This window comes from Dipteris shenzhenensis, chromosome 7, assembly GCF_047967505.1.
Source record: "Dipteris shenzhenensis isolate YYH24624 ecotype China chromosome 7, Dip_SZ_1.0, whole genome shotgun sequence".
NCBI classification, from domain to species: Eukaryota; Viridiplantae; Streptophyta; class Polypodiopsida; order Gleicheniales; family Dipteridaceae; genus Dipteris; species Dipteris shenzhenensis.
Window position 1 is genome coordinate 19,229,450 of NC_141602.1, and position 13,074 is coordinate 19,242,523.

The following is a 13,074-nucleotide window of genomic DNA, read 5'->3' on the forward strand; positions in this document are numbered from 1 at the left end:
TGCTTGCTAGGATGAGAAGTCATGTGTGCATGCTGTGTTCTCGGGTTTAACATGATAATGTCACTGTTACCCATGTGTTTTCATAACTGTTCTACGACTCACTGGTATCAGTAATGTGCTGTGGTTGTTTCATCCTATCTTAAATGTCATTCCTGCCCAAGAAGTCTCTGGAAAAGGACAAACATGATTGAAGGACTGATAATATGAAATCAAGGAATTTACATCACCTGTATAGGAGGAAGGACAAACATGATTGAAGGACCGGAATATGAAATCAAGCAATTTACACCACCTGTATAGGAGGAAGGGTTGCAAAATTTCTTGTTATTGGAAAAGAAAGCCAGGCGAAAGCCATAGTTTCATTTCTTATTACTCTCACCCTTTTGTGAAGGCACTCTCTTTCACAAAGGGATGTTTCCCCCTTACTGAATGGAAACCACACTGTGTGTTGTGAACAGACACCCCACCACAGGGACACTTCTTCAAGGAAAGATCCCATCTGTTCATGAAGAAACCCCCTGCCCCCCGCCCTCCCCCGCCCCCCCTCTCCTTCCCTCCTTCCACCACCACCAAAGAGTGTAATCAAGGTAGCTGCCATTAGAGCCCCTCTTGTTGGACCAACAGGTCTTGGTGCAAATCACACGATTCAAACAATCTGAGCCTTCACAAATAATCTCAACAAGCTAGAGAAAAGCTGAGAGGCAATGGAAAGAGGAAAAAACCAAAGGCAGAAAGGAGGAAAAAAGGAGGGGAGAAGAGCGAGGAGGAATAGCCCTCAAGGGGGAATTAAACGGAGGGGAGGACAGCAAAGAACTTGCCCCAAGGGGAGGAGTAAGGGGCCTAGCAGCGGACACAGCAGGAGAAGAAAAGAAAGAAATGAAAGAGGGATGCTCTTGGATGTAGAAGGTAGAGGCGAGGAGGAAGGCGGCAGTGAGGGAGGTGAAGTGGTGGTGAAGGTAAGGTGAGTCATGAGTGTCATCTCACGAAATAACTTGAATTTCAAATTATTGACTGCTTTTTTAACCAATTTTGTTGGTAGTGCTTCCAGAGAAGGCTTATCCAATCTTGTATTCATGGTGCTCAGACTTGAATCCAAACCTGCCCTTGTGATAAAAGGAATCCCAATCAACTTGGGCAAGCATCAATAGCAGGGAGAAGGCTGGCTGAGGTGACAAAAAGCAAGAAAGAGAGGCAGAAAAGCCAGATGCACTTAGAATGAGTGGCGAGATGAGCAGTGACAGGCAGAGGGGGAGGAAGCATAGGTGTGCAGATCTGCTCACGGGCTGAAGGGAAGGGCTCGAGAGGAAGAGAATAGCAGGTTGACAGGGGTAACAAGGGGCTGAGAGAAAAAGTGAAGTGTTGCAAGGGATTCACAGGTCAATTCCTTAGCAAGACCACCATAAACTTTCCAAGATATGGAAAAGAGTGGCCATTCGTCATCTATTGAAAATTCGCAGGTACATTGATTAGCCTACATGGCATCATCACCTTCACCTCCTATCTTCAGCTTGCTTGTTGCCCTCCTTTCCCATAGCTTGTGCCCCTTCGCCATAGGCTCCTCACCTTCACCATCACTTCACCTCCCTCACCACCACTTCACCTCTCTCACTGCCACCTTCCTCCTTGCCTCTTCTTGCCTCCCTCCATGAGTGAGCACCCCTTTCGGTAAAATGGACAAGATTTTAGTAAAATGTAGTACTAGATTGAGTAAGCCTCGAGCAAAGAGAATCACCAACGAAGATTGGGAATCATCATCAAATTAGATACCATTGCAAAGACCAAGACACACACATACTTCAGCACAAACACTAGCTATGATGAACTTCCCAATAGGTTGGCTAATACTATCAATAGAAGAATCAAAAGGCAAAGAGAAGAAATTGGAAGTATACTTCAATAGTATTTAGATGAACAAAATGTAATGCAAAATCACAACACGATTGATGACAACAATGAATAATTGCCAAACTCCAAAAAAGGATGATGCAAAAAAGCAACATGATATGATGTCAGGAAAAGACAACATGAAGTCCAAATGCAATCTAGATACTGGAGAGTGGAGAGACATTATGTGATATGACATCACAACTAAGGCAATGATATGCAACCAATGCAGTTAGAATGACATGAAGCTAAACAAAAAAGAAGAGCAGCTGAAGCAGTGTAACAATTACAAGAATGTCAACATAGGAGTCTATGATACATTCCACAGTCAAATGGACATTCATGATCAGTATTTCAAGTATGCAACCTTCAAGGCATACATAATACAAGTAGTTTTCAAAAAGAAAAATCAAAGATCTAACAGTCACCGACAAACAAGCAGCATGGATTAGAAGCAAAACAAGACCAATACACACATGGCTGAAAGCAATGGAAAGAACAACTATAAGACAATGGCAGTCAACAACAGTCCAATGGACCAGTGCCAAAAGAAGCACAATAGATGAGTAACATGTCAATGAAGAAATTGATGTAGCTAATCAACACGTTAGCATGTTTCTTGATGAGATGTCAAGATCAATGGCATAGAGCCTGCATAATAAGTTGGATGTATACTGATTTCCACCAATCTATCATGATTATGTTGATGACGTTTGGTCAAAAGAACCAAAAGAAAAAGAAAAAGGCAAACTTAATGAAGTGAACTTTGGAGTCCAAGTAGACAGACATGGACAATTGCAAAGATAGCATTCAAAGCCCAAAACAAGTAAGCACAGAACATGCAAATGAAAAGGATAGAGATCCTAATCATGAAAGTCATCAAAAGCATGAAAATCATTGAAAAAAATGTCACCAAGGTCAGTGGAAACAAGCAAATCTAGCAAGGATTTCCAAATTAATATGATACTGCAGATCAATATTTTTCCAAACAGATCAAATCTTGCAGAAATAGAGATCTCAGTGCAACTTTGACATTCCATGGGCAGAACCGTGATGAAGGTCAATATCCAACAACAATCTTTTCAACAATGACAAAGAGACAGGTCACATCAAAGTGCAAATGCAAATGAAAAGAGAAAGACAAGACACAAACCACGTCAGAGAATAGCAAGTACCCTTGGATCTAGACAAAGAAATGCAAGCTAGTTTGAAGTACCAACAAAAGGATTTATAGAATATTTTCTGTATGAAGCATTACGTGTGGAGAAACCACCAAATCGCAGCATCTACTATGTGGGTGATTCACTTTAGAGAGAGAGAGAGAGAGAGAGAGAGAGAGAGAGAGAGAGAGAGAATGGCTTTCTATTAATGCTTGAAAAAAAAAGCATACAAATCAGCGGTGCTGATCGTGGGAGAATTGAAAAGAACTCTTAGAGAAATACAAGACCATATTTTTGAATTAGTCTATTAAAACTTCCAAAGATTCCTGGAAGCACAAAGGTCTGAAGTGCAAGATGTAACCTACACATTTTACCCTTGCTTTTTTGTGATGTGCTGCTTCATCAATGGGATTTGTTAAGTCTATTTGAGTCTATTACTTTGCCCACAAATGAAATGGTAAAGCTTTGCCAACAAATTAAATGGGTTGTTAGAGTGGAAGGAGATAAAATTTCCCATTCATAATAAAACTATGAAAGAGAAGGGTCCAGTAGGAGCTATGATATTTGGTGCTTTGAATTTTACTACCATGTCTAGTGATGCACAAGGTGATATGAACATAGGCGTTGAAGAAGGGAGAGTACAGTTACAACTTTTCACCCAACATATAGACGTATGTGCTTTTGATGTGCATTTTCCATTGTGGATTTGTGAGCAGCTAGGGAAGGGAGTAGAAGGAAAGGTGCATTGATGAGTTGATGTCATGGGTGTACCAAGCTTTAGGTCCTCTGTGCCTTATGCTAGATAAAGCTCATGTGGTACAGTGCTGGACTTTTTTTTTTTTTCCCGATGAAAAGATGTCTATTAAATATGAAAAATACCCCAAGAGCAATGCTCATTGCGGAAATAAATCATGTGGAGCATGAGAAACAAATCACCTAGAGTGGGAAAACATTTCCCACTAGTATTCATAAAAAAGAGCTAGAAAAGCACTAAGGTTGAGGCTGACACCACCACCTCAGCCCTGCAGTGGACTTCGAGAAAACCTCCACTCCTTGAGGAAAACAATCATCTTGGTAGAAGCCGCCTAGGAGGACCCATGCATGCTCACCTAAATGGCCTTCAAATTGTGTACATTATTTGTCCAAATACTAGCCAAGGTGTGGGAAGGGTGGATCCAGGAGCCATCCAAAGCCTCTGTGCATCTCGATCTCCAAATATGCCATGTTGTACACATTATCTATCGAATACTAGCAAAGTGTGTTAAGGTGTCTGGAGAATTGAAGTGGAAGGGTGCTGCTTGGAGGGAAGGCTAGGATCTGGAGAGGGATTTGAATGAATATCATCAGTGGCTGGGACAAAAGCTGGATTAGGAGCATCACTAGACACAAACAAGACTTGGATATCACTGGCCGCAACCAGAGCTGGATCAAGAATGAGAGAAAGGTCCTCTTGATCTGTAGCAAGTGGTGGAGTAGCGCTAACTCTAACCGCAACCCAACAGAGGGTAGTAGGTGTGGGATGTGTAGCTTGTGTTGGATGTGCATGAGGTGCTGAAGGAGTGCTATTCACACAAGAAGACTTCTTGGGCCCTCCTTCTTCTTTGGGCAATGTCGGTAGCAAAAATGTCCAAAGGTCTTGCAAATGCGACACTAATCCTGCCTGCCTGCGATCTTGACTCTCTGTGTAAATAAAGAGCCATCCAGACGCTAGAGCATAATATATGGTCATCCGAAATGTTAGGTCAGACATGATGACCCTAACTCTGAGAACACCATTAGACCTGGTCACCTCCAATGCGGAGGAGGGTAAACCAGGGAGGGGGGGGATCTCTGACCAGCAAGCTCCAATTGTGGCAAGGAGTCAACGATGAACCTGTGGAAGACTTGGGAACCTGATGAAAATTGATGTGACCCGTCTGTCCTCCTCTATAGGGTCAAAAACCAACGTGGAAGGTGCAAGGAAGATCCTCCTGGAACCAAGCACCAAGGGACTGGCCTTGAGCATTGTGCTCACTGCTGTACATTTGAGACTGTTAAAGTGAAGGTCGAAATTTATCAATCACGGTCTCTCTCTTTCTGTAACATTCGTGAGAGCACCTGAAAAAATCTGGCAGCTACTTGGAGGAGACGTTGAAGCACAAAAGGAAAGCTTTTAAAAGACGCAGAGCGAGAGAAAGCAAGTTTGTACGACACTTTTTATTTCGCGTGCAACCGTTCATGTAGGAACTGCAGATGGGAGATTTATGCTTTTATTTTCCAAAGGTACGTTAGGTACGTGTTTCCATATTCTGGTAAAATGGTACGTGTTTCCATATCTGGTAAAATGGGAGTATGAATAGCTGTAGTTTTGACTTTCTTGTATACATATGGTTGCACGTAAGTTTTCCAAAGTTGTAATATTCTTGTCCTTAAATCAGTCTTTTTGCTGCCTCAGAAATTCCTTTACCTTGATTTCTAGCTCTTAAAAACAATTGTACATGCAAAGTAGATTTTAATGGCCGTCAGGACAGATTCATAATTCTTTAATTGTATTAAGACTGTTGAAATAAATCACTCTTTCACGTTTTATATATTTGCAAATTGTGAAGGTGTCTTACATTGCATGTACAGGGAATTGAAAAGTTTGATACTGATCTTCGTATACTGCACCCCATTCTGACAGAATGTCGTGTGTGCAAATCTCATTATGAGCTTGATCTTCTACGTCATGTTAATAGAATCAGTTCTGCAGGACATGTTGAGGTATTTCTCTTCTGGCATATCTACACCATCTTCTTAGTGCTCTTAAGCATTTTAATCAATTCTGTGCCTGCTTTGGGGTGTCAGGGCTGTAAGGAAGCAAGAGGCATGATATTTTCCTGATATGTGTTTAAAGGTCAAACTTTTTCTTAGTCAGGAAGACCTATAGATGGCTAGAATTATGAATCATGCCTGTTGATAACTGAAATGGATCTTCCATTCAGGTAATGAGAGTTGCTAAAGCAGGCATGAAGGAATATCAGCTGGAAAGCACTTTCTTGCATAATGTCTACACAAATGGTGGCTGCAGACATGTTTCATACACATGCGTGTGTGCTACTGGGGAGAACAGGTCACATTCCGGCTCTTTGGAGAAATGTTGTATATGCTAGTTGCTTCAGTTACTTCTATTTGATTTAGAAATATGGGTGTGCATTTGCTTGTCTATTGTGTATGTATAAGACACTGATGGAATCTGATGTTCAAGGTTGAGATCATGGTACTCATACTCGTATGTTTGTTTTACAAACATGGAGGCAAAGTTTCACAGTGATGCCATGTGATAGGTTCTTATCTGCCTTTGGTGGTTCTGTATCCTTGGAACAACTCGGTCCCACCATGATGGATGTGGTACATTGTTTTTGCAGACCATGGGGTCCTTTTGCAGGACCTCTTCCCCCCTTCATGATTTGGCCCATATTCTATTTCTATTACGTGATCCATGCACTTGATAAACAATTGTACAGACATATCTTATCCTCCGGAACATTACAAAGAAAGCAACCTTGAGCGAGATGCTGAACCTGCTTTCACAGGTAGTGACTCAAAAAGAGAACCTTTGGGGTCTTCATGATAAAACTTTACTCATTCAAATAGTACCATTCTTTTTTCACGCGCTGTTTAATATAAGCCATAACATGATCATGAGCACAACCACAATGCGTACCCCGAGTGAGAGTGCAGTCGCTAGCTCTCTCTCTACAGATCCTCACGCTCAGAATTTACTGCAGAAATACTCATAAGAGCTCTCTCTCTCTCTCTCTCTCTCTCTCTACACACTGCTAGGGCCCAGGACAACATGTCGGGCTGGACCCCCCCAAGGTATTTTTATTTCTTGAAGAGAGAATCTGTTACAAGAGTTCAGCGTAGAGCTGTCTGATACAAAATCCAAAACGTGAATGAATAATTACAAGAGCTTCAAGCTCATTTCAAATTGGCAACATGCCACTTGTCTAAAATCTAGACTAAGTCCTATTACATGCCACTAAGGGCCACTCTGGAGTCTTCAAAGCACTTGGTCACACGAACTGCCTCCTAGATGCTTGTTAGGCTCCCATAGCGCTTAGGAAAAATAACTCTTCCTAGTACTTGCAACAATTAATTAAAGCGCACCACCATGGCACCCATTAATTGTTAGCGCTTTGCATGCAAATAACACACTGTGGACTAATTCTAGTCACGGTGGGCGTCCCCACTGAATACATGTGCACACCTAACCAATATAAAAAAATATATTTATTCTCTGGTTGACTGGAGTCAACACTCTTGATCATAATTAAGGAGCTTTGACCAAAGGTTGAGGCGCCTTAATTATAGCCAAGTCTCTCCAACCGAAGTTGGCACATCTTGGTTAACCGTGGTTAACCCTCTTGGCGCATGCCAAGTCTCGTTGACCGAAGTCAACACTCTCTCACCATAGTCAGCTCTGTGGTTCTCTGGTTAACCGCAGTTAACCCTCTTGGTAATAAACCAAGTCTCCCTGACCGAAGTCAGGTTTACTTGACTAGAGTCAAGTATCTTTGACCGTAGTCAATCCTTTGACCATTAAAAGAACTCTTTGACCATAATTAACACATATAAAACTCTTTAATTATGATCAAATAAATGGTCAACTGTACTTTGACTTAGGATATTTACATTGTGGTGACAGAGAGCAGAAAGAGAAGATGGAGAGAAATTGAAAGAGGTGATAGGCGAATTATCTTGACAAGGCAATTCTTATGAATTTGATGTCCATTCTTACGATGTTAATGACAGATTTCTTCCAAGGACAATCCCTACAGAGTGGACATTGCCTAGGCCGTGATGTAGTGGCAGGCATTTCAGTGCTCTAGATACACAAATGCATGTGAATGGGATCACTGTGCCCTCACTCCAAACAAGATACTAAGTTTTGTTTTGTTTTGAGAGCCGGCTTTGCTGTGTGAGGCTTACATGCACCAGACATCTCATGGAGAACTCTTTCCCCCCACCTTATTTATTCGGCGCCACCTCAAGTGTGGACCCTCTATAGAACACAACACCAGAGAGCAGAGAAGATACCAGGGCCCTGACGAACCTAGGCATGCGGGACTTGCCTTCGACCCCTAGGCCTCAGGCTCACCACTCTAGAACTCCATAAACCGGCAGGTGCTTGGACTAGAGCTGCCATATCCATACTAAGCTGGCAGCAACCTGATGTGAGTCAACTTTGTAATGCCCAAAATTTCAGCTGACTTATCTGAGCAGAGCATGCAAGGCGAGGATCTCTGATATTCTCCATATACATTGGAATACCCCATGGTTTTCTTGGAGTGTCCCCACACAATGCTCACCTCACTTATGACAGGCATATGACCAATAAGTTTTGAGTGGACCCACATCCAATATGTATTTTTTTTCAGTTTTATCTTAATCTTATGATGCTAGGCATCTTTGTTCCCTTGGGTTTGGGATCACGAAGTGTGTGGTTGTTGGCTTCATAGAACTTTTTAGAATTTTACATCCAGTAATAAACGTTTCTTTTGTTCATATATGCATGCATGCTTTATCCCAATTTAGAGATGTAGCATGCATGGCCTTGGATCAGCCTCTTTGGATTCCATGTGGAGATACCTTATCTGGATCTGTAATTAAAGACTTGGTGCTTATTTAACGAGCTTTGACATAGATCATTTCGTTTCTTGAGAATCTTGGGGACAATCTCATATTTTGGTTAGAATATCTCTAAAAGCTAGTTGGCAAAGCTGGCTGGTTGGGCTTTGGTGATGAAGGGGTTGTCATTGGGCTTAATAGTTTTAGTTATTTAGCACATCTCATTCGAAATATCCTTCATACAATGCATATTTGCATCACATTTACATGCAAATATCACTTGATACGATAGGAATTTTCAAATGTGTGTGTGTGTGTGGGGGGGGGGGGGTTTTGCAAAAAGTCGAACTTCTATTAAGTATGACCAAGATACATGGAACTAGGAAATATCTTGTGAAAAAACCCTCTAATAAGTCAAATAGAAAAAAGGTGAGGCTGCCATAAACAATCCGGAGAGTGGAAGTGCCATAAGGGCCCTATGGCAGTGTAAGTGCAAAATAAACCATGGTCCCACTGGTCATCCTCTTGGCCTTGGCTGCATGTGCTGAGAGCCAAACTCTGCCCCAAGTGGCCATGAGTGTGTGTATGTATCCTGCCACATCATTGAGAGCAGTTGAGAAGCAAAGGTCTGGGTCCATCAAAGGCCTTTGCGCATCTTGATCTCCAAAACTTCCAAGCGGAGAGATTGGTGAAGCTGAGTCTATGGATGGGCCTGTATAAGGAAAGAGACACCGCATATACAATGATAAGCTGAGGGGCTCCCTTAGGAATGAGAATGGCCCTTTCTGAATATGCTCTCCCTCACAGAGGATTTGTGGACTTTGACTGAGTAAGCTAGGCTATGACCCCCAAGTGATGTAACAAGTGTCTCTCCTCATTTCGCTAAGCAAGGGTGCAATGCCTTGCCGGATTCTCTAGGTCTCTTTGCATCCCCAAATGCAATGCTGACACAAGGTTGTTTGGCATCTTCGGGCATATGGTCAAAGGTTTGCCAAAAAGTGTTGTTCACATTGCAATGCAATCGATGGGAAAGCAGCCAACACTTCCTTCTATGCACCAAAATGATGGGGATGGGAAGGATATTGATCCACCCAAAGAGTCTCTTGGAGCTATGATGCCTAGAGGAGCTATGCAGCCTAGCCATGCTATGCCTCTCTCTAGTATGCAGCTAAATCATGCTTCAAAGCCGTGGAAGATGCCTCATTACGCAGGACAAAAATCTGGTTGTTTTTCCAGGCTATTACAGCTGCAATTACAAAAGGGTTATGTTGGGATAGCTGCTCAAATAAAAGCAGCAGCCCACATGATGGAAACAAATATGGACAGCAAGGGGGCTGTTATATCAGTTTGCAGGACCGATACATTGCTCCAGATGATGCCCTGGCAATTCAGCACACTAATGGAAGAAATGCCTATATTCAAAGTAGCCTACATAGCTGTGACAATGAAGAAGACCTGATGGGTGAAAAGATAGATGAGGCGCCAAGCAATGATGAGAATATCTGTGATATTGATGAAGATGCACAACAAGATAAGGATATGGATGCACTTACACTTGATCCTTCTAGGCATGCAAACTTTGAGGACAAAGTTTTTGAGGTGAGTATCCAGCATTGTATGGTCTCCATTAAGGATGAAAATATAGAAGACCACACAGATGATAGCCAGGGATGCCAAAGTAAACTTACCCACAGTGACAAGGAGAAGCTTGTGCAGCATGAAAAAGATATGCAAGACAGTTTTAGTCCTGAAGCTGCGTCACAACACATTCAGGAGCATGACAGTGGGGAATATGGCCACAACTTCAACATAACTGATGCCCTTCACTGCTGCTCACTAGGTGAGTATAGTTGGGAGTTTTTCTTGCTACACTTAGCAGCCATTAGGAGAACAATGGCATCTCATAGGATTGCTGTAAATGCGAGGGCAGAACTTTGCAAGGGTGTCCTCGTGCTTGGTACAACATGTGATAAATGCTGCCATGAATTGGCACTTGCAAAAGCAAATCCTTGTGCACATGATGAGGTTGAGCAGACCCATGAGGGTGATGTCAGGACAATTACTTATAGTTCATCGAAGTTGCCTACCAGTAACTTGCAGATACCACTAGCCTATGAGCTAGAAATTCAAAATATGTAAAATGGTTCTTTGTCCAGCAAGTTGCAGACATAAGCCAGCAAGACAAGCCTCGACATACAGCTGTTATGATTGCTGTCCTAATGCAGTGTGATGTTGATGTTTTTGGGGCACAAATTTTGGCGTATTTGTCATCACGGCATTATGCTTCTTTATGCTGCATGCATTTATTACAGCTTACCAACAAGGAAGGTCCATGGGTGTTGATATTACTGGGAGATCACCCATATGTTTGCCAGCTCCTTCATTGCCACATGCAAAATGTAATCATAGAAGGGAATCATGATGTTGAAATGAATGGCTGCTCGATAGACATGCTTTCAAGCCTGGACGGAAATGAAGCCATTGGACTTCCAGATTTGAGCATTGTGGCAATGGATCTGAAAATTTTGATGCAATTCTTTTCATAGGGGTATGCACTACAGAGCCTTATGTGCATGCCACTATTTCAGTCCATTCACAACGAGGATATATGGAACCTTATTTATCAGCTGATTGGAAACCCTACAATGATATCAATCTTGGAAATTGTCCCTTGTATGGGGAGCTTAAGCAGAGGCAGCTTTGCAAAAGATGTAGCTGAGCTTGAAGGAGCCAGTTGGAACAGAATGATTGCACGAGAATGTATGGCTAGGCCTTGTCTTTCCAAGTTTAATGTTCATGCTACATGCAACCTGCTGATGTTGTGTGGCAAAAGGGGCAGAAACATCCAGCCAGCCAATGGTATTTGGTTACAGATTTGGTTGCAGCATATCTTGAATATCAATGTATGCAAGCTCATGCCTCTCCTTCAACAAAGAAGACATACTCTTAGAGGGATTGACTGGATCTTGGCTAGTTGTACGCTAGTTGTACTTGAGGACTATGGCAAAGACGACTTGCTCAATGATGCTCAAATGCAGTCGATATGGCATGTGTACGCAAGACTATGGGTCAGCACATGCACTTTGGGTTGCACATGGCTGATAGCCTTTGTTCTGTGTGCATGTTTGTGTTGCCTTCTTACTACCACAGCAACATGGATAGCTAACTCTTTTCAGCCTGAAGCAAATGGAGGTCAAACGGGATCTAGCATTTTGTTGTTTCATCCAATGCCCCCTCCTTGGTCTACGGAAATAGGTTCAAACAATGTGTTTGATTATTGTGCTGTCTCATGTTACGCTCTAGCCGAGGTAGCATGACCTCGGAAGAATCAGTCGACATTTCCCTTAAAGGATCTATGTTTGTAATTATTTGTTTGCGCTTCATGTAAATGATCGAGAGGGAATTAATGTCAAGGTCCTAGGTGAGGGTTGATAGCACCAGACTAGGTGGATCTAAGGCTAAGGGCCTAATGCAAGGAATGTGCCTAGGGGCAAAGGATATCAAAGCATCCCAAGAGAGGGGTGAATTGTTGCATTAGGAAGGCCCTATGATGATGACATGTGGCATCTAGATCCATCTAGGGAGATGGGGCTTGTTGAAGCTAGAGAGAGATGAGAATGAGCTCTCACGTATGTTTTTGGAATTTGAATTTTCTCTGTCAGCTCTCATGCTTCAGCAAGGTTGGCTGGGTGGAAAGATATGGTGCTATTCCCGTGATTTGCAGTAGGAAGAAGAGAAGGTAGTTAACAATTGGTATCGGAGCTTGGGCTAGAGGATGAGAGGGGATTTGTGATCTACGATGAAACGAATAGAGAAGCGTAGGCTACTCGTGAACGACCTGCGACGTGGATTGGATAGGATGTGAAGAGAGAGTGAGCAGCTAACTCTTGCAACGTAACTTGGTAGCGAACAGCGTGGTGGCTGTTTCTGAGCCGTTGCTGGAGCGAGGGATTCCGTAAGGCAGGTTGACGTAGATAGGTGTTGCTGCCCGTGGTCTACGACGGAATGAAGGCTCGTATTGCGGGAGACTTTCAAAGTGATACGTGGATGGGGCGACGCACGGGATCTGGGGGGGTGCTGGTGAAGATAGACGATAGGTTGACGAACCACCTATTTGGTTCGTCCAAGGCCACGCAGACAGCTCGTGGGCTCGTGACCTCCACGCGACGGGCTGACCTGACGAACCATAGAGAAAGGACTGATTCATTTGGTAGACTGACGCACGCAAGTGGCTCGTGAACGGGGAGGCCTTCAACGCGACATGTGATTACTGGTATCTCCAAGGTGCAGCCTGGCGTGACGCATGGTGGAGCGCTGCTCGAAAATAGAGAAAGTCTGGTTCACAAGGCAGGAGCGATCAACCAGGGAGCTTCCGCCAACTCTGTGTTTTTTTTTTCCTGATTAGTTTCGTTGATGCTCCGCTTACATGAACAGGATC

The 13,074-nt window shown here is 43.0% G+C and overlaps 1 protein-coding gene across 2 annotated transcripts in view; it reads left to right on the forward strand.

Annotated features, from left to right (window-relative positions):
- LOC147900056 (Metallopeptidase M24 family protein) overlaps positions 1-13,074 on the forward strand; it is a 158,621-nt gene that overhangs the window by 24,099 nt on the left and 121,448 nt on the right. For both annotated transcript variants that reach the window (XM_087376873.1, XM_087376871.1), the window contains 2 exons: positions 5,655-5,786; positions 6,008-6,135. In XM_087376873.1, the coding sequence (XP_087232999.1) occupies positions 5,655-5,786; positions 6,008-6,135 (260 nt within the window). The remainder of the gene's footprint in view (positions 1-5,654; positions 5,787-6,007; positions 6,136-13,074) is intronic.